The sequence below is a fragment of the Alosa pseudoharengus genome, unplaced genomic scaffold (assembly GCF_046254945.1).
Source record: "Alosa pseudoharengus isolate Yale_2024_CS ecotype anadromous, Long Island Sound unplaced genomic scaffold, YU_APseudo_1.1 YU_APseudo_1.1_scf_5, whole genome shotgun sequence".
Taxonomy (NCBI): domain Eukaryota; kingdom Metazoa; phylum Chordata; class Actinopteri; order Clupeiformes; family Clupeidae; genus Alosa; species Alosa pseudoharengus.
Window position 1 is genome coordinate 14,177,748 of NW_027468837.1, and position 21,184 is coordinate 14,198,931.

Consider the following 21,184-nt stretch of genomic DNA (forward strand, 5'->3'; position numbering starts at 1 on the left):
TTAATAGGGGGAGCCCATCTGCTTCTGGCTGGCTGCACCCTCCAATAGCAGCAGATGTAGAATAATCTGAAAAAGTAGTCTACAGGATAAGATGAGTTAACTAAAAGCTTTCCTGTACAGGTATGTTTTCAGATCTTTTTTAAAAATATCGCCTGCTTGATGTACAGAGGCAGGGTGTTCCATAGTTTGGGGGCATAATGGATAAAAGCAGCTTCTCCACTTTGTTTGTGGAGCACTTTGTGTACGATTAAAAGATTAGAATTGGATGATCTAAGTTTCCTTTGTGGTTGATAAGATATTAAAAGCTCAGAGATATATGAAGGTGCTATGCCATTCAGAGCTTTGTAAGTAATTAACATAACCTTAAAATCAATTATATAGGAAATAGGGAGCCAGTGCAGTTCAGCCAACACAGGGGTGATGTGTTCTCTCTTCTTAGTCTTAGTTAAAAGTCTAGCCGCAGACTGCAAAGACCAGTGAAAAGTGCATTGCAGTAGTCTAACCTGCTAGTGATAAAGGCGTGAATTAGTTTTTCTGCATCTTGTTGAGTTAAAAAGGGCCGCACTTTGGCAATGTTTCTCAAGTGGAAATAGGCTGTTTGAGTAACTTTACTTATATGGGGCTTAAAACTTAACTCTGCATCCAAGATGACACCGAGGCTTGTTACTTTTGGTTTGACCTGGTGTGCCAAGTTCCCCAGATTACTAAGAACAATATCTCGCTTTAGTTTTGGTCCAACCAAAAGTACCTCTGTTTTGTCATCATTTAGTTTCAAATTTTTTTTGCTCATCCACTGATTAATGGAGGTTAGGCATGCAGTGAGGGAGCAAAGGCCATCTGGGTTAGTTGGCTCCACAGAAATATACAATTGGGTATCATCTGCATAGCTGTGGAAGTTTACATTATGCTGACTGATGACGTTTCCCAATGGAAGCATATATAGGGAAAATAGCAGGGGACCAAGGCAGCTCCCCTGGGCCACACCAAAAGGCAAGTCATGTTTTTCAGACACATGATCTCCTAGAATGATATAAAAATCTCTACCAGTAATGTAGGTTTGAAACCAGTTTAGAGCATTATCAGAGAGACCCACCCACTTCGCAAGGCGGTGAATTAGGATGCTATGATCAATGGTGTCAAATGCCGCACTCAAATCCAGAAGAATAAGGATTGAGACTTTGTTTGAGTCAGTAGCCAGTCTGAGATCATTGACTATTTTTACTAGAGCCGTTTCTGTGCTGTGATTTGATCTAAAACCTGATTGGAATTTTTCAAGGATACTGTTTTCGTTGAGGAAGGTATTTAACTGATTACAAACAACTTTTTCAAGTACTTTGCTCAGGAACGGTAGATTTGATATAGGCCTGTAGTTGCTCAGATTGGTATGGTCAAGATTTGACTTTTTAATTAAAGGTTTCACAACAGCGGTTTTAAAAGCAGTTGGAAATATACCTGTTTCTAATGAGGTATTTATTACCTTGAGAATAAAGGGAGCTAAGCTATCATATACTTTTTTGAGGAATCTAGTAGGGATTGGATCTAAAACACATGTTGAGGAGCCGGTTTGAGTTATAATTTTACCAAGCTCAGATTGAGTAATAGTGCTAAAGGACCTTAATTTTGGGGGGCTGTTTTTGGGTGTCCCATCAAACATATTACTTGTGTTACCAATAGCCTACCTTATAGAAATTACTTTGTTTTTGAAGAAGTCTGCAAATTCTTCGCATCTTAGAGAGGATGCCTGACTGAGTGTATCAAAAGGTGTTTGATGCAATAGCCTATCAATGGTAGAGAACAACACCCTAGAGTTTCCACTGTTTTCAGCAATTACCTTAGAGAAGTGGTTCCTTCTCTCATTCCGAATAGCTCTATTATAATTTGCTATTTTTTCTTTTAGAATGGCACGGTGAACCTGTAACTTAGTTTTTCTCCATGTTCTCTCAGCTTTTCTACATGATCTTTTTAGATCATGGATATTTTCGTTCATCCAAGGTGTCAGTTTGCTACGGGGCCTTTTTTTAGTCTTTATTTGCTCACACAGGTTTTCACAGAGTGATGAATACCTCCGCATCTTTACTTCTGAGAGACTCTGACTCTCTGGGATGCTCTCTTTATAACCAATCATGATGCCAGATAAAATTACACAACTTTTCCAGCCTTCTGTTGACCACATCCCAACTTCTTTGAGATGCGCCTATATTTTTCATGGAAGTTTTTTTTGGAAGTGGGGTGGTTGGCTATGCTCAAGCTAACATGCTGGCAAGGAAATTCTACGTGTTCAGAGAATATAAGTCTCCTTCAAGCATGTTGTACTCCTCTGTCAGCTCCTCCCTTGTAGGCCAAGTTTAAAAAGCAAGTATGAAGAAGTGTCTGGATGTCTATAATGACTGTATGCTGATATTACACATGAATCACAGGTGCTGTAGTGCAACCGACTTGTTTGGTAATGCACGGGTCAGCACCTATCGGGTATTATTGATAAATCTGATGTAGGCCTATACATATTTGTCACCTGAATGACTCTCAGAACATATTGTCATGCTGCTAGCCTATCCAATCCTAGGTTTAGTGCTGTATGATACCAGTCACCTCTGTGGAAACACTGGTATAGGTTTAGTGTATTTTATAAGAAAAGGTATGTCATGTCTGTCTTTATGGGTTTCTGAATTGACCTTGAGTCTGTCAATAAAGATGATGATTTGACATAGAATGACCCTAAATTATAAGCCTATTTGAACTTTATTAACTGAAGAACACATTTTTAATTATCATATTCCTGATAAACGTTGTAGCCTAATAAGTCAGAAAGTTGCGGCTTCTAGGCCTATTTGGTCAAATGAAATGTTTTTTTATAGGCTATTAAAGTTATAGGTAGAAATACATTTTTCATTGGTAGGCCATTCTATGACCCTGAAATCCTGTTAACATGGTTGAAACAAGATCTTGTCTATGTCAAATAGTCAAATAGACTATGTCAAATAGACCATCAAATACGGATGTTACTAAAGAGATGTCTGAAGGGGAAACTTACTGAACCCGAAAGCGAAATAAACATTTCATCATCAGATACTTTAGATTTCACCAAAGATAGTTTGTCCAGGTTTTGTCTCTGATTTCACTTCAATGTAGATTTTTTTTTACGACGAACATCGAAAAATATTACATCCGGGTGAAAGTGGGATGGGATGTGCCACAAACAGGAAATGGCGTTGTATTTCCAGCAGAATTTCCAGTGTATCAGCCACTCACGCTTTATTTTCTGTAAACTGTAAAGCTGTTGAGTGAGGCCTACAGAAGAGGGTAGCAGAAAGTACAAACTCAGTCGAATACGGAATTAGTCAAAATATGTAGACCTGGTGTCAGAAGTTCCCATCTTGAAATGCAGCAGCATATCCTACAGTTTAGCAGCTTGGTGGGATGATGATAGCTCACTTAAAAAGTTATATCAAGACAAATAGGCCTTACTAGGCAGAGACTAATGCTCCTAATGACATAAGTGTTATACTGTCTGCTCCTACCTAAACAACTTGAAAGTTGAAATGATATGCCTAAATGTTTTCATCTATTGCATATCAAACCAGGGATATTGCGGAATGTGGATAAATCAAGGCGTCGATCTCAAATAAACCTAGGCTAAGTGGTTAAATGCCCAAAGTGATAGATGGGTAGACCTCACTCTAAACTTAAATTGACATATAAAACCAACAAGGTTTTCTGCCTTGTTTTGGCTGGTCACTAGACCAGCATAATGCCTGAATTCACACTTCTGGTTAAAACAATAGCGTTAGTTTCGTAAACTGAACATGATATGACTAAAGATAACTATGACTTTTTTCTTTTCGTTTTCCTCCCATATAGGCTATGTCTATTATATGTATCATAATTAAGACATTTTATCAAATCATGCAATCGAAGCATTTTAGAACCAAACACTAGGCATGCATAAGACTATTCAGTAAAATACAATAAACAAGCAACATACAACACGCCCCTCCATTGGTTTTGTAATCATCTGCAGCCAAGGTACAAGAAAAAACACCCACCACCAGCACTGACGTGTATTAGCGAAGGCTTCAATGATGACGTGTCTCTAGTGCTCTCTTTTCGGTGAGTAGTGGCAGGCCGGTGGCAGTCGATCTGTGCTGATCCACCTCACAAGGACTGTAAAACAACGGGATCTGGGCAACGAACACCATGGCTAGTAAGTGTACATCTGATTTGTGTCTTTCAATAATGTATTTTGTTTCTGGTTGATTATCTCACAGATTGTAAAGCTAATTAAAGCTGTTTATGAATCGTTCCATATCTTTGTCCGTTGTCCCTTCAAACTAGCTAGCTAGCGGCAACGATACTCTTCCTTTCAACGAAGGTTGATCCAGCTAGTTTAAGGAAAAGAATAATCGGTAATAGGTCTAATCTGAAACGAGTTGAATGAGGATTGTGCATTTTGTCATCCATTTCCAGTTACAATTCTGAAATTGTTAGATTCAAAACCAGTCAAAAGGAAACGTCAGCTAGTGGCTTTTAGTGCTTGCTAGCTTTTTTTAGCGTTAGCCTGAGAAGCGGCAGTTTCTAACAACCTGTATAGCTAGTAGCCTACAGTTGATATGTGTGAAATCTTTACTGGAAATGAACTTGTCTAATATTAATAGACCTATTTATTTGTGTATGGTGTAAATGTTGTTCGGCCTTGTGACAGTAGAGCTGAATAACCAACTTTTGTTCATTCAGACATTTAAACAATTCGCATGCTAGCTAACGTAATGACTAATTATGACGGCTAGTTAGCTATCAATTGCCCTCGCCCAGTTGCCAAGTAGTGTTTAGCCACGTCAAATACTTTTTGGGCTGTTTGGCAGGGTTGCTTTTAGTCACAACTGTTAATATACACGCTGAAATATTTTCATGGAACTAGTTTGGGTAACTAGTGTGCGTTTCTTCTGGAGTTAAATGATGACGTTGCAGTACAAAACCTGGGGGCAAGTTCGAACAGTCTGAAGTGCTATTCTCCCTAAAGCCACGTCTACTTCAGTTAAATCTCAGTCAGTGCTAATGTTAGCCAATAGGTGCAGCTCACTGAGATGTCTTATAAGTAACGTAAAACATGTCTTATCTTCCTTACAGTTAAATTTCTGGAGGTAATAAAACCGTTTTGTGCGGTTCTGCCCGAGATCCAAAAACCAGAACGAAAGGTAAATGTTTTCGCCCATCTTATCCTCTTTTTGTTGTTTATTTATTTATTTATTTATTTATTTATTTACTTTTATGTACAGTTCTTGGAGACTCAGTTAATTACTGTTTCTTTCAATCTCTTACAGATTCAGTTTAGAGAGAAGGTACTATGGACTGCAATTACACTTTTTATTTTCCTGGTGTGCTGTCAGGTAAGCTATTCATTTTCTTGATGTTGGTGACTATAAATAAAGGAGTCTATACAAAAAGTTTCGACATTGAATGTGTCTGACTTAATGCTTTGGTTTTTTCAGATTCCTCTCTTTGGCATCATGTCATCCGACTCTGCCGATCCTTTCTACTGGATGAGAGTAATTCTGGCTTCCAACAGAGGTGTGTATAACTTGTTGTATGCAGCTGAAATCAAGTCTGTTGGACTCTAGAGCTTCATTTGATTCTATTCTATTATAGTCTACATCATGACCTCATCACCCTTCTCACTTGCGTTGCTTTTAATCTTGTAAGGCACACTGATGGAGCTGGGTATCTCGCCCATTGTCACCTCTGGGCTCATCATGCAGCTGCTGGCTGGTGCTAAGATCATTGAGGTTGGAGACACCCCCAAGGACAGGGCGCTCTTTAATGGCGCTCAGAAACGTAAGTCACCAACTTATCATGGCCTAAATTGCAATTCCAGCACTTGATGATCTTCAGCTAAGATTGTAAAATAAGTGTTCGCAGTGTTGGTCAGTACACGTCACCAATGCTGTGTTGCTGTCCCACAGTGTTCGGTATGATCATCACCATTGGCCAGGCTATCGTGTATGTAATGACTGGGATGTATGGAGACCCCTCTGAGATGGGCGCTGGCATCTGCTTGCTGATCATCATCCAGGTAGGTCCTGTCCTGTAACTCCTGCAGAGCTGTTCGTCTCAAGCCAATTACTGCCCCCTCCTCCCTAAGCTTGACATGGATCTCTTATCAAGGGGTATTAGCAAATAAAGGCTGAAATAGCACCTTTGCTGATTGATCTTATCCCAGTAATTGGGACAAATCACTAATCATCCTTGTTAGTAGTAAAGGTTGAAACATACAGTGGAGAGTTGAGGAGTTGCCTAGTTTGATTGCATTTGCTAATTCAGGGTGTGTTATCTTTCTCGTCCTGTAGCTGTTTGTGGCAGGACTCATTGTTCTTCTGCTGGACGAGCTGCTGCAGAAGGGCTATGGACTTGGCTCTGGTATCTCTCTCTTTATCGCCACCAACATCTGCGAGACCATCGTTTGGAAAGCCTTCAGCCCCACCACCGTCAATACCGGCAGAGGTAAAGAGTGTTTTCATGCACACCATTGGAAAAGATCTATCCATTGGAAAAGATATATATGCATTATATATAAATACAGTGTTTCCCACATAATTGAACTCTATTTGTGGTGGTAAGTTTGCAGAATTAACTTGAATGCAACAGTTTTAAACACATTAGCGCAGCGTGGTTATGATGGTAACCAGATTTTCAGCACAATTTAGTAGAACCTGTAAAAATCATTGTGTGGTGGTCAATGTTGTGGTGGGCCGCCACAAATAAGTCAATGTATGGAAAACGCTGAAATATGTATGTTTGTGTGTGTATTTATATTTATGTGTGCATTTGGTGTAAGAATCTTTCAAAACCAGTAAGCTTGCTTACCAAAATGCCTTTTTACACCAATTATGGTCATGCAGTGGGTGTCCTTTTTACATAAATGGGTCAGTGCATAGTGGATGCAGTATTGTTGCCTTCATCTGCTTGAGAACATCTGTGAAAATGATTATAAATAGTTATTATTGTTGACTATAAATAGTTCAATAAGATACATTGTTTGCTGTAAGTAACAACAGCAAGTGATGCAAGTCTAAAGAAATGAAAAGGTCTTCATTTAAGAAGGATTTTCTTTTTGTAACGCATTACCTTATACAGCGCCTGTTTTTGGTCGAGAATTTTGTTAACATCAGTTTGCCTTTGAACCATTTCTTAACTCTTTCACAGTGAAGATAAGAAGAGTTAATGAGTTATTGCTGATAAAGCACATGTTCACAACCTTCTCTGATTAAAGCAGTCACTTTTTGTCAAAATGATGTACAACTGCCCCCACAATTAACTTGCCTTTTATTTCTCTTAGGAACTGAGTTCGAGGGAGCTATCATTGCCCTGTTCCATCTTTTGGCTACGCGTAATGACAAAGTGCGTGCACTCAGAGAAGCCTTCTACCGCCAGAACCTGCCCAACCTCATGAACCTCATCGCCACCGTTTTCGTGTTTGCTGTGGTGATATACTTCCAGGTCAGTGGATAACTGCTCATTGGATTATGCTCTCACACTGTCTGGCTTTAGGAAGAGTTGGTCATCGGCAGGATTGGTTGTCTCTGTGATGTGGACCAAGAGCGTTGAGCTTTCAATGAGTCATCCAAATGTCTGTGGTATCCAGGATGTCAAACATATATAATTTTAGCTCACAGTTCACACCTGTGACTTAAAGGAACACGCCAACATTTTGGAAAATGAGCTTATCTGCCGTCTACGCCAGAGTTAGATAAGAGGATACATACCCTTCTCCTCTCTGTGCATACAATAACCCAGTCTGAATCCCCCATTGTTAGCCTAGTTTAGCATAATTCATGTATAATTCATGTATTAGCAACATTCATGTATTAGCAACATTCATGTATTATACTTAACATGCAGGCCCCGCATGATGCAAAATACTGTCCCTAACCAGATGACTGGCATGTTGCCTGCCCGTACTGTGGGTTGAGATTGCAAGGCTAAACCCATTTTTATTTCCTCTTCAGGGCTTCAGAGTCGATCTGCCCATCAAGTCTGCCCGCTATCGTGGCCAGTACAACACCTATCCCATCAAGCTTTTCTACACCTCCAACATTCCCATCATCCTGCAGTCTGCCCTTGTGTCCAACCTCTATGTCATCTCTCAGATGCTCTCTACCCGCTTCAGTGGAAACTTCCTGGTTAACTTGCTTGGAACTTGGTCTGTAAGTAACAAGTCCCAACATATTTCTGTTATAACTTGATCAGTTAAGTCAGGAAAAGGAACAGGAATGTAGATGGCACTGTTGCTGAATCATTTTAAGAAATGGAATTGCAAACCATTATGGCCTAGTGGGGAAAAAAATATAGGATACATCTGAAGAGCTAAATTGGCTCTCCTCAAACCAGACCTCTCAGGGTGTCTGGAGGAAATGACTCATGTTTTACGTGTCAGTTTGGCAGCAATTCAAGATATTTTCTTGTGGAATTCATTAGTAATCTGACTAGCTTGTGAATTTAGTTCAAGTCTATAGACTGAGAGACTTGATCACAACATTGTCATGTGCCTTAATGTGGCTGGCCTTAGGCTATGTCATGCATTTTGCAGCAAGTCCTTATTTTCCCTCCTTCCTTTTCTCCCAACAGGACACCTCTAGCGGAGGCCCTGCACGAGCCTATCCAGTTGGTGGTCTGTGCTACTACCTTTCTCCGCCAGAGTCATTTGGCTCTGTTCTGGATGACCCTGTCCACGCGGTTATCTACATCGTCTTCATGCTGGGATCCTGTGCCTTCTTCTCTAAGACCTGGATTGAGGTTTCTGGATCATCTGCTAAAGATGTAAGTCATACTTAATGGTATAATATGGACGATCCTTGGTGTCTTGTTATTTCAGATCTCATTATTAAAACTTTAAAAGGCAGCGTCATAAAGTCTATTTTTGTTTTTGTTTGGTTTCAAACAGGTGGCTAAACAGTTGAAGGAACAGCAGATGGTGATGAGGGGACATAGAGAGACATCCATGGTCCACGAGCTTAACAGGTAAGTGTGTGCATGTTCTGAGAAGGAACCACAAAATATTCCTGAACAAACTGCACCTTTTATTTTGAACATCATTTCTTGATGGCTGCTAACTGTGCGCAACACTCTCTTACAGGTACATCCCCACAGCTGCTGCATTTGGTGGCCTCTGTATTGGCGGGCTCTCAGTTATGGCTGACTTCCTTGGAGCAATTGGTTCTGGAACTGGAATTTTATTGGCTGTCACCATCATCTACCAGTACTTCGAGATCTTTGTCAAGGAACAGAGTGAAGTTGGCAGCATGGGAGCGTTGCTATTCTAAAGAAATCCTTCTGCCATTACACCAGACAGACACAACCTCCATTCTCTCAAGTTATTTTTTTTGTAATGTTATGTTATTATTTTTCATGCACAATCAATGTTTTGCTTCTTTGGATGCATCCATTTTGGCATCTATATTTTTTTGTTCCCAGTAGCCCTAAGGGCTCATGTGCGGACTGAACCTCTCTGGGAATGAGTGACTGCATGTCATCCCAGTATTCAGATTGGGCAGTGGGCCCGTTCAACTGTTTGTCAGAACACAGATCCTCCACCTCTCACTCTGTCTAGCCAGCGTTCCACCTGCTGGGCTTTTAAGTCTGATTAATGATTTAAAAGCTCATATGGTAGAATATTTGGTTCAAATCCTGTGGGGTGAAAAAAAAAATAGTGTAACTCACTTGGAAGTAGGACTACATGGATTATGTAAAACCAACATGTCATATCAGTGTATATGCTTGTATGATCAGCTAACAATGTCCAACCTAAGGAACCCTTAGTTATTCCACTGTAAATAAAGAAAATCTTTTCGAGAGGATGCTGGAGGGTTTTTGTTCTCACACCTGTCTGTGTGGCACTGGCTTGTGTATAGCTGACTGCTCTGTATTTGCTGGGAAGAGACTGACATGTCCATGCTATCATATTTCACCCTTAGTTTTGTATGGGGCAGGGGGTCTCTGAGCCATGTTGTAGGGTCAGTTGTAAAGAAAGATAGCATATTGTGGGCTAGGTGTATACTGTCCCTGTGCTGGATTAGAGATCCTGGGTCAGCTGTAAGTTTCAGTTCAGTTTCTTGATTTTTTATTTTATTTAGCGTTCCACGCTAGTCTTAGCAAGGGCACAGGCACTGCCCTTTCACATGGTCCAGGTAAAGGGAAGTGTTTGTCTGCGTCATGGTCTTCTCCCAGACTGAACTGCTGCAGAAACTGCCTGATTGGGGTGGATATGGGTGGGCTTGTTTGGGGAGAAAAGAGGATATACCTGATTTTTACGTTCTGTTTTGAACATTGTATTAAAGAAGAAATTTTTTGCCAACTCTTTGAAAACTCGACTTTTTTTGTAGGCTACATAGGAGTCTGGAAAAATGTCCTATGATATTCTGAACAAATGCATCCGTTTCAACGGTTAATAAATCCTTATTAAAAACGTTTTCATGTAAGATGTGTAAAGCTATTGAATACATTTGTTTATTCTAGTATCGTATTTCACATGTCAGCAAGGGGTACATGAAGAAGGGATAATCCGTTCAGAATAACCGTCTCCTAACTAGCACCATTAAAATATCTAGAACTGTTTCTCAAACTTTTTCAGACCAAGGACCACTTAACCAATAATAAAAAAAAACCTCACGCATCACCTATATTACATCATAGGCCTACTCACTGAACCACCTTGCTTATTATGTCAGATGATTCCTATGGTTAACTGACGTAGTTTACAGCAGTGTTGCAGAACTGTTTGGATTTACATACAAGTTGGTTCAATATTGCAGACAACTCATATCTGCTCGCGGACCCCGGGACCACACTGAGAAACATTGATCTAGCATGTGATGCGAAAGTGGCTTGGTAAGTCAAGTATCTATCGTTTCATCATAAAAAGGCCCGTACGGACGTATTTTGTCAACAGAGACAATACAAGTTTCTGAAAAATTTAGATTGTCGTAGGCTGTAATGTTGCTGAATGCTGATTAATATCTCTGCTATCACCTTCGTTTCAGCTGGCATTGCACTGGACATAAAACGCTTTGGGTCCTAGCAGAGAATGTCTAGGTCCTAATACGTCAGGGTGCAAAGTTCATGCGGTGAGAGGTAAAGCGTGTAAGACAGTAATTTTAACCGGTTTCGTAAAGTGCGAAATAAGACTGGAGACGTTGTCGCAAAAAACAGTCCCCCGTAACCACCAACAGAAATGTCATATTGCAGGCAAGAGGGTGAGTTCATCGTACATTATCGACATACTTTTCATTCATTTATGATCACCAATGTCATTGAAAGTGCTAGCTAGCAGACGTTAACTAACCATTAGCCCTCAAGATGGTTAATGTTGGCTAGCTTACCGTGATGGCCACACAATTTCCCTCGACTCTAACATCTCACATTATAGAGCATTAGTCCTATCTATAATACTGTGCTTCCTGTGAAATAAGTTAAAGTGTCCACGTTTTGTGGTCTTCAAGAACAAGCTTAACGTTAGCGGAATTTTTTGCACTTGTTAGCCAAACCGCTGAATGGAGCCCTGCTAGCTCTGCTAGTTTATTAGCACGTTTTGTAACGGTACCGAGTCACTCTGACAGTTTCGTTTGTACATCTCGAAAATACATCTTTGATTGGCAGCGTTATTAGTGTTTTTTTTCATTATTAAATACCATGTCATTTTATTACGTCTGCTGAATCATCGACATTTTCATTGCTGGTCAGCCTGTCATGATGAAGTGCTCACAGTTTAGAAAGCAACTGCTCTTGGTGTTGGTATTCCTTGCTGACAAGACGATGATTTAACGTAACTCAATATTGCACGCCCAGTTTGGCTTACTTTTCTTATTTCCTTTAACAAGTGAAGGTTGAGGCTGTTGTCCTTCCTGTCTGCCCGTCACGGAATGATTCTGCAGGCTTGGTTTATACTCCGCATGGCTTATACTTGACCTCATGTAAAACACGTAATAACCATGGGATTCTCAAATATTTTTTTGACAACACTACTGATGTCTCAGGCAAAGACAAAATCATCTTCGTGACTAAGGAGGACCATGAAGCCCCCAGCAATGCCGAGCTAGTAGCAGATGACCCCAATGACCCTTACGAAGATCACGGTGAGTGTAGTCACGCTTTGCTCAGAAGAAGCACGATGGCTGTATTCAACTATATCAAACTGTCTTATACATTAGATAGGTGTGTCTTCACGTAGCTTATTTTCCCCTCAGATGACAAGACCTTTTAAAAGTAGATGTCAATGTCTGGGAAATTTTGGAGGTTTTTATGAGCATATTGCTAATGAAACCAGGATGATAATTGAGGAGAGAAAGAGATGGTCATTGTATGTTTAGTAGATTAAAGCAAGAGTCTCATGGTTGTGTAAACAATTACACCCCTGATTTGTGGTTAACAGAGATAGTTTTCAGCTACAGTGCTTTAATTTATTTCCTGGTATATCCTTTTCTCAGGCCTGATCCTACCAAATGGGGACATCAACTGGAACTGCCCTTGCCTGGGTGGTATGGCCAGTGGACCCTGTGGTCAGCAGTTCAAAGAAGCCTTCTCTTGTTTCCACTACAGCAAAGAGGAGGTGAAGGGCTCGGAGTGTGTGGAGAACTTCCGCAACATGCAAGAGTGCATGCAGAGGTACCCAGAGCTGTACCCTCAAGATGATGACAATGAACCGCCCAAAGAGACAGATGATGCTGCTGCCCCGACAGCGACAGATGAAACTGCTCCCACCAATGAAAAAGACTCTGGCCCAGCAGAATCCTCGCCCACTTCGGAAGAACCAACACCCACAGCCAGCCCGCCCAAAAGTTAACGCTGTATGCTCTAAAACTGTGCTGAGCCTGACCAGTGTGAATCAGTGTGTACGAGACAAAGGCTGTGTGTTGCTGGGCAGAAGAAGGAATCACACCGGAACCCTTGTGGAGGACAATCCCGACAGGAGTGCTGGAACTCACTGGTTGGCGTGCTGGACACATAAAGACTCATAGACATGGGTTGAATTTTCTGTTTTCCCTCCACTGAGGTTATCAATTAGGGTCCAGAAATCAAATATATGGGCGTAATAAAGAAATTCTTTTACAGCATATGGTAAGGTTGATGTGCACTTAAAGCTTCTAGAAATGTCCCAAATCACATAAAGTTATTGTGAGTATTTATGAGGGGTAGGTCATTGCTTAAATGATGCTTATGCAAAAGGCTCTCAGTGCTCATGTTAGTGCTAATACTGATTGAGTGGTGGTCTGTAGCCTCACAGGTCACTGTGTGTCTGTCTCTTACTGTTACTCTTGATTGTGCAAGTCATCATGTTTCTTTCAGTGTTTGAAGAATTATTGTCTGTCTTCTGATGGCCAACTTGAGATATACTGATATTGAGATCTTTCATTACATATTTTCTTACTGACAAAATCACAAGAGTACGTGTTCAGTTTACAGCAATACATACTGAGCAGATGGATGGCAACACGACTCTCTGGCCAGAAACACTGAAGGTCGTCACACTAACTCTTGAACAGAATCATCATAAGTGCTGCTGCAGCTGACAGAGACTTTTCCACAGTTTTTTGTCTGTGCTCACTTCTTTCAAGCAAAGCCTTAATGAAGTGTCCCCCCTTACCCTTGAAATAATTTCAAATTAAACAAGCATAAACTATGGTTTCATGTGTTCTCTAACATTTTGTGTACGCACGTGTGCGTGGGCATATAAAACATTTCTTTTTTTTTATGAAATTGTACTAGCTGTCATGTTTTTAAAGGCTGGAGCTTATGAAAAATATGGCTTGTTTAAAAAATGCAGCTGGAGGCAGAAGCAATCAGATTGATATAAAGGTAGCTGGCTTGCAGACACATTATAGATGTATTATACGTTATATAATTATACATTATACTATAATAGCCCATATAGCCTGGGGACACCCAGACTTTCACAATATTCCAATTGGGAGTGGGTTCCAGCAGGGGCGTAACTAGCAGTGAAATTAAACTTAAATTGGTGCATTAAACTCTTACCAAATCGTTTCATAAGTGTAGCAATCTTGTAAACAAAGGTCTTAAATGCAGTTGTTTACTCAATTCTAAAACAAATATCATCTATGCCGGATTAGTGATTGTATTTGTGTGCCTGTGTTTTAGGGACATTGGAAATGGGTTTCAATGGCCTCTTGGCCAGACTGACCTGCAGAGCAAATCCCAAATTTGCCGAAAGGTCGTATGGGTATTCCCAGGCTATAACCCATATAGTGCAAGCACTTTTTAACCCTTAAGGTGGTGGTAGTTCGTCCAGTCTCAAGCAGAACACCCCAATCCCAATAATGATGAACTGCCCAATCTCAGTAAAGCTGGTAAAGACACATGGCCAACATATGGCAGAAGGAATGTTCTCATTATTAGACACACAGTATATTCAGATGTTTGGTCCATTCTGACTCAGCAGCAGAATGTTGTGAGGCATCACACTTTGTTGATTATTAAAATTTTGACAAAATTTCATTAGAGGACAACATCTGATTTACAACTGATATAACAGAAAATTAAACACGTACACTTATATAGTGAGATGTATTACATTTGATGTAATCAAGCAATTGTATCTTCCCATAAACATACTAAATTCCTTCAAGCTTAGTAATTGTTACAGTTATGGTTTTAGCATGTTTGTGGAAAGTTATTACATTTGTGGGCGTAACAATGTGTGCAACATTTAGTGGTCCTCAGTCCTCACTCTTCTCTTGGGCCCTGAATAATTAGGTTTATGTGAAAAGGAACACTGACATTGCTTTTCAACATCTCGTATTAGGGTACGCTTGGTTTCATGTGTAGTCGATGGAAATAGTCTGATGCACAATTCTAAAACGAAGGAAAAAATACAGCATGGACATTTGTGATATAATTAGTTTGTTCTTTCAAATAATGTCCAGCAATGTTCAATGAAAGCAGCCTATATGTAACAGTATAGTTGAAGGACAATCTATAATGCAACAAAATACTAGCCTATATCAACCTGTGGAGATTATTTATCTAATTATTTTTGAACATTACCACTTATGTTATGGTATTTAACTTCAATACTAACAAAAATGCCATCTTCAGTGCATTTTGCACCTCTGTGCAACTGCTCACTGAAATGTTTTTAACACCTTGTTGTACATCTCATACAGATGACATACTTTATACAAATGAACATATTATCAAATACCTTAAATATTAATTCATTACTTTTTTGGTTACATTGTGGACGTGTCTCATGGGAGAATATCTACAGAAGCAGTCTCATTTGTGAAGCTAATCAATGTGAAGCCACCAGTATGTGTACTGCCCAGTTTCCCTTACTGTCATTGAGCCAGCAATGATAAGGCTTTCAGCTAAATTAGGTACTGCCTGAACACACAGAATGGAAGGGAAAAAATCCAAAAGAATGACACTGAAGGTATCGGTGTTTGGAATTAAAAGATCTGCTTCTGTCAAGAATGTGGGTTAAGAGTACACTACAGTACCACTACAAAAAAGACTATTAGGCCACAAGACAATTACCCCCATGGCTCGTCTTTATAGCCTCTCAGATAAAAGGAGTCTGTTCCAATGGTCATGTTCCATAGGCTCACCCCTGAGCAACTTGGTCAGCAGCCCTTGTATGTGCGTCCTACTGCTACTCACAAGAGGCGCCAAGAAGGAACTGAAAGTCAGCTTGCTTAGCCATGTAAACTGGAAGCTCAAGTGACCACAGTTCACTTGGCAAATGGCTTTCATGTGTCCCGTGGAGCAAACACTAAGAGCTCAGAGACAGCCTTGCCGAAGTCCCTCTGCCACATGATGCCCCAACATCGGTGTCCAGGGAACCACCAAACTTTGCATGGTCACCAGCAAACGACCCGACTCCACCTCCTCAGGTCCAGCCAGTAGGTATTCCATTCCTGAAATGTAAATGGCAGAATGTCTGTCTATGTAGGTGTTGTTTGCACAGAGTGTTATTCACAGAGTGACTTATTCATGGCGTATTCAGTTTTATTAAATACTCTTTTCAGATAAAAACTAGGGCGTTGGCTTGACACACTGACCATCCTTGTAAAAACAACCATACCTAAACGACTATAGTGAGTTTCCAGTGTTTACTTGTGGTAAGGGAAATTCTTTGATCATTGCTACAATGATGTTTTTTTATATACAATTTGGGATACTTTCCATGAAGGAGGAAAGTTTTTGCTTTGCTATGACTCTATCACTTCTAACATCTTTTCAACCAGCAAATACCATATTTGCGTTGCTTCTAGACATACAATGGGAGAAGATTCCAGAAAACAAGCTCTTCAGAGGCTATTACCTGGATTCAGGATGGGACAGGTGCATCCTCTGCTGGTCCAGGACAGTGGGAAGATGCTGTGAGTGCCCTGAGAGACTGGCACCTTTCCTGAGCGCAAGACCTTCCTAACTTTGACAAGCACAACGGCATGGCTTCCTTTGTCATGGGCAGACAGGACACTGGCTTTTATTGCTGTAATAACCAGAGGTACACACACACACACACAGACACATGAAGTCACCATACACCAGACCACACCCTCTTCTGTGATATTATAGGAACACGTTGTTATGTTATGTTACTGTGAGTTGTGAACAGAAGATTTCAAGATTACAATGAGGTGTTCTCTTACCGTATGCATGTTTTGTCTTGCATAAATCAGCCACACCTCTCAGTTTTCTCTCTTTGCAACTGCATTTACCTGAGAGGAACATGATCATTAGTCCCATTCAATGCTCTAATCTCCCTTATATTAGGTGGACATGAATAGTTACCAAACACTGATGTTAAGGGTATCCAAGTTATCAGTTTACCAGGATCTGATGGATTTAGAGTATCAGTTTACCCAGTTACTGTTTCCATTATCCTGTCCAATTTTCCTATTCAGCTAGTTTCAGTGGTGCATACAGTTTGTTTTCATTGTTCATCCAAGGTTGTTATAGTATTACTTTGTACCTGTATAGTACAAGGCAGACACTGCCAGCTCTTTGGACCATGTTCTCTCATCTTCATTTGACAATACGTGGAGCAGGTCAGGGATCTTGCCTCCAATGGGAATGTGGTAGAGCTTATCACTGTTTTAACAGTACAAAATGGAAAATATTTAGTTCATGACACTTTCATTGATACAATTTCAACATTATTTTCAAAACATAATTATATGGCATCATGGCATAAGAAATTAGACTGACCTGTCAATACAGTGTCCAGTGACTGCATCGCATTTTAGAGGGCAAGCACAGGGTTTGCAGCCCCCTGGGCTAAACGCCCAGTACCCTGGCAGACACTGACTGCAGCTTATGCCTCCAACCCCTGGTTTGCAGTGGCACTGCCCGCTTCTGGGGTGGCATAAAGGTGCCTCATCTTTAGAATGTGAGGGGATCGACCCAACAGTATTACACCAGCAACCTGAAACAAGACAGACATCAGTGCTCTACTACTGCACTGCCTTGTCCATTTGTTATTGTAGTTTTACCTGTAACCAGCAGAGGGAGTCATACTTTCATCCATCAGACATCCAAAACGGTGTCAGTAAACACCACAAAAACCTATGTTATATTAACAGAGGAACTTTTCAGATGTTCAAATTTGTTTGTTATTGTCTGTTTCATTTGTTTACTTACGTGTACAAGCATACGGAGAGGTCAGTGGCATTGCTGGGTGGCGATGGTAACCGGGGCGACAGCGCTGGCACCGCCGGCCCACTGTGTTGTGCTGACAGTCGTTGCAGACCCCTCCACTCATCCCCCCTGTGGACAGCCACACTCGCTGCGAGAAGTGGCAACTGTCCGAGTGGCCGTGACACTCGCACTCTGAAAGCACACCAGCGGACAGACAATAGGTGTGGAGTGAGAGAGTGTCAGTGCAAAAGGAATCTTCTAAGTCTCTTGGTCTTGGATGACTTGCTGGACCGAGGCACGAGTGGTGGTCATCGAGGCAGGCTACTTACTCTGGCAGGGATTTGGCTGGCCGCTGCTGCCGTTGGCAGGCTTCCAGGGCCGGTCGTTATAGAGGGGAGCGCACCTTTCACAGTGCTCACCCGCCGTGTGGTGCGAGCACACACACCTGCCAGACACCTGTCGTGAGGAAACCCGGGCCAAGTAAGCAAACAGAGGGGAACACAAACACACACACACACACACACACACACACACACACACACACACACAGATGTATACACTAGAACTGCAATGTCATGTCAACAAAATCACAAATCACGTATTCACAGAACCTCAGTGACAGGATCTAATGTGATGTGTTGGCAGGAGTGTCTCACCATTCCCTCTGGAGGGAGCTGGTCTGTACCCTGCTGCGTGGGCACACAATGCTCCGCGTGCCCGTGACAAAGGCACGTTCCCCGGGCCAGCAGAGAGTAGATGGCGTAGGGCGCTGGCTTGGAGGGGGCTGAACGACGCTTGGTGGCCACAGAGAAGACACCAGGGAGGGTCTCCGGACTACTGTGGCCCCTGGAGGAGCCGGAGGGAGACCCCGCACAAACCTGAGGCTCGAGGAGCCTGATGCGCAAGTTGGTGAGAGTGAGTAAGGCGAGGGCCTCCGGACTGTAAGGATCGTCCACTTCTTTGCCTTTGCCTATTGAGCGAAATATAACCTGTGGGAAACACAAGGGGGCAAACACACAGTGTCAAAAGACAGCAACCCAAATGGCACAGCACCTGTATTTAACATCCTCCACCCTATATTTATATTCTCTTTCAGTCACCAAGAAAACTACTAATAACTATGTTTACAAAATGCTTAAAGAGACATGTGACGCTGCCTGTGTCTGTCTCAAACTGGTGAATGAAGATTCCTTTCACAGAGGTAAACAGTATTCAAAATATTCTTATCTCTTCATCAATGTCAACACATGCCTTGTCTTGCACAGTGTATTATTTTTGTACGTGTGAAATGTAAAGTTCCTCACCTCCCCTCCACTGCAGGGCACAGCACTGGAGTAGCGTGAGGTGCACAGCGACCCTGGCTGGATGGTATCATCAGCGAGGCCAAACGCAGAGCTGCAGTTTGAGGCAAAGAACTTCAGTGTCTGCCAGGACTGACCGAAGTCTACGGAACGTTCCAGAACCATGGTGTCGGGCCGAGGGGAGCGGAAGAGCATGACCACGTGAGTCATGCAGAACCGGCTCTCCAGGTCCAGGCGGATCTCCTCCTCCTGGCCAGGGCCAGCACCAGACTCCCACCAGGTGTTCGGGTGTAGGAAGGGGTCATCAGCCATCTGCGCAGGTGGGTGTGCTGTTCCCTCAGAGCATGGTCGTTGGAGGGAAGAGCACGACTCCCGGGAGCTGTTCCTGCAGCAGCCTGTGAGTGTGCGGAGGACCCTGCCAGTAGCCAGGTTCCCCACCGGAGGACTGCAGGCATGACCCACACATCTGGAGGTTGCCAGGTGAGGTGACAAGACTGGGAAGAGAATGAAGTTAGCAGAGAAATAAATCAGATGCATGTTTGGCATGATGAATGTGTCTCTGTAAGGGGAAAAAAGTGCCACTTGAATCATGGTCAGCAGAAATGGAAGAGCTCTCTTCTGATACTGTCATAAAATGCAAAATGGATTTTCATATTGACGCCACAACGGAAACAATGGAAGTCTGGGACTCATGTTGCCCCAGTCTAATAATACCAGGGCAGTTAAGCCCATGGCAGCGCATCGGAGTTATCAATTACCATAACTTGACCTTTGGCGATGCCACTGCTTGCCCAAATAATAGGAGATAGTTATCATGCATCATCCATGGCATGATAGGCTCCATTTACGCTCCTGAAACAGTGCCCATTATTTCGTTACTTCCCGTAACAACATTATGTAACAGGTGGTTAATGGGGCACGCAACTGACAGTAATCTGTTGTGGGTTTGTATAGCCTCAATAACGCGGAACACTTGTCAAAAGTTGGTTAGGCTATACTTGTATGGCTCCATGCAGCAACACAGCTGAGAAAGAATAACATCCATGTGACATTAGGAGAAATTACGCGTATAGGTCTAGAGAGGTCTGGGTCACACGTTTAAATCCTCACAATGAACCTGTGAATGTCTCTCACCTGACATGCCGTACACATCTAGAAACAGGAGCCCGATCCAGAAGAATGGCTGCATCCTGGAGAGGAGACGCAGTGCCAGTGCTTTCATTCTTGAAAGTTCTGTGGCTGGAATTAATGCCCTGACTCAAGAACTGCTCACAGGCCACCAGAATCTCGTACCACTAAGAACCTCAACCAAAGCACATCCCAACTTCAAAGTCTAATATTGAACACGGGAATGAAGCCGAAAAACCTGGTCAAGCTGAAAAAAAGTCTGGTCAACCAACAAAAATATCACCGCACTGTTCAATAACATAATCGTTAGGCGATCGCACGAAACTTCTTTGTTGGTAAGTTTCTGATTAAAGTAGATATCAAAAACATTCTGTTAAAGCAGACACGGTAGCCTAGGTCAGTGCACCTGTCCGACATGGTAGCATCACCCTTTCTATGAAAATGACAAATTGAGCGCGTTTATTACACTATAGGCTAGACAACGACCGTTACTCCCTCACGGGGGTCACCCATATTATCATATAAAACGTCGATATCAACGATCAAGATGACAGATGTTCCCCGAGTCCCTTTGTGTTCCTCCTCTGTTGTTGTCGCCCTCGCTCTAAACGCAACGTACTTCGTTGAACCCTCTGAGTGCCTGCCCCCATAAAATAAAATCACAAACGAATAAGTAAGTCAGCATCCATTGTGCCTCAGTGCCCCGCAGCGGGTAATAACAGTAATGCAGCAAATATAACCAAAACTTTTGCAATTGTTTGCACGACAAGAATCGAATAACTTTTTGGATTTTGCAGGCTCACTCTTTCTCGCAAGAGTTCTGATGAAAACAAGGTAGTGGAGAGCTGGTAAAGAGAGGTAGGCTAATGCGAAACAGGCGCCCTGAACATCAACATACCAGACCTCGCCAGCCTCCTCCTCATGCGTTAACTTGGTCTCTTAATGGCTGGGTAGGAAAATACGTTTGTTGAAGTGTCGTTCCTGGTTTAGCCACAGCAATATATTAAGGGGATTGATGGCCAAGTTAAAATGCACAGTGTAATGAGAGAGCAGTTGGGGATGCCCGGGATAGTTTCATGATGCGCCAGGAGGCTTATCAGTCCACT

The 21,184-nt window shown here is 42.0% G+C and overlaps 3 protein-coding genes across 3 annotated transcripts; 2 read left to right on the forward strand and 1 right to left on the reverse strand.

The window, feature by feature from the left end:
• The first annotated feature begins 4,070 nt into the window (after positions 1-4,070).
• sec61a1a (SEC61 translocon subunit alpha 1a) lies at positions 4,071-10,345 on the forward strand. The gene is made up of 12 exons (XM_076267343.1): positions 4,071-4,201; positions 5,125-5,192; positions 5,319-5,384; positions 5,487-5,565; positions 5,698-5,829; positions 5,958-6,067; positions 6,342-6,495; positions 7,331-7,491; positions 8,001-8,198; positions 8,620-8,811; positions 8,936-9,012; positions 9,128-10,345. The coding sequence occupies exons 1-12, from the start codon at positions 4,195-4,197 to the stop codon at positions 9,312-9,314; spliced, it is 1,431 nt and encodes a 476-aa protein (XP_076123458.1). The 5' UTR covers positions 4,071-4,194; the 3' UTR covers positions 9,315-10,345.
• Positions 10,346-11,122: 777 nt separating this feature from the next.
• Positions 11,123-13,668, forward strand: LOC143103705 (mitochondrial intermembrane space import and assembly protein 40-like). Its single transcript, XM_076267493.1, has 3 exons — positions 11,123-11,243; positions 12,024-12,122; positions 12,474-13,668. Exons 1-3 carry the CDS (start codon positions 11,222-11,224, stop codon positions 12,827-12,829), a joined length of 477 nt encoding a protein of 158 aa, XP_076123608.1. The 5' UTR covers positions 11,123-11,221; the 3' UTR covers positions 12,830-13,668.
• Positions 13,669-14,511: 843 nt separating this feature from the next.
• Positions 14,512-20,713, reverse strand: LOC143103779 (netrin-4). The gene is made up of 10 exons (XM_076267597.1): positions 20,085-20,713; positions 18,954-19,444; positions 18,306-18,638; positions 17,979-18,105; positions 17,653-17,841; positions 17,221-17,437; positions 16,985-17,103; positions 16,662-16,730; positions 16,331-16,501; positions 14,512-15,923 (listed from the first exon to the last, which is right to left on the reverse strand). Exons 1-10 carry the CDS (start codon positions 20,170-20,172, stop codon positions 15,787-15,789), a joined length of 1,941 nt encoding a protein of 646 aa, XP_076123712.1. The 5' UTR covers positions 20,173-20,713; the 3' UTR covers positions 14,512-15,786.
• Between the last annotated feature and the right edge of the window lie 471 nt (positions 20,714-21,184).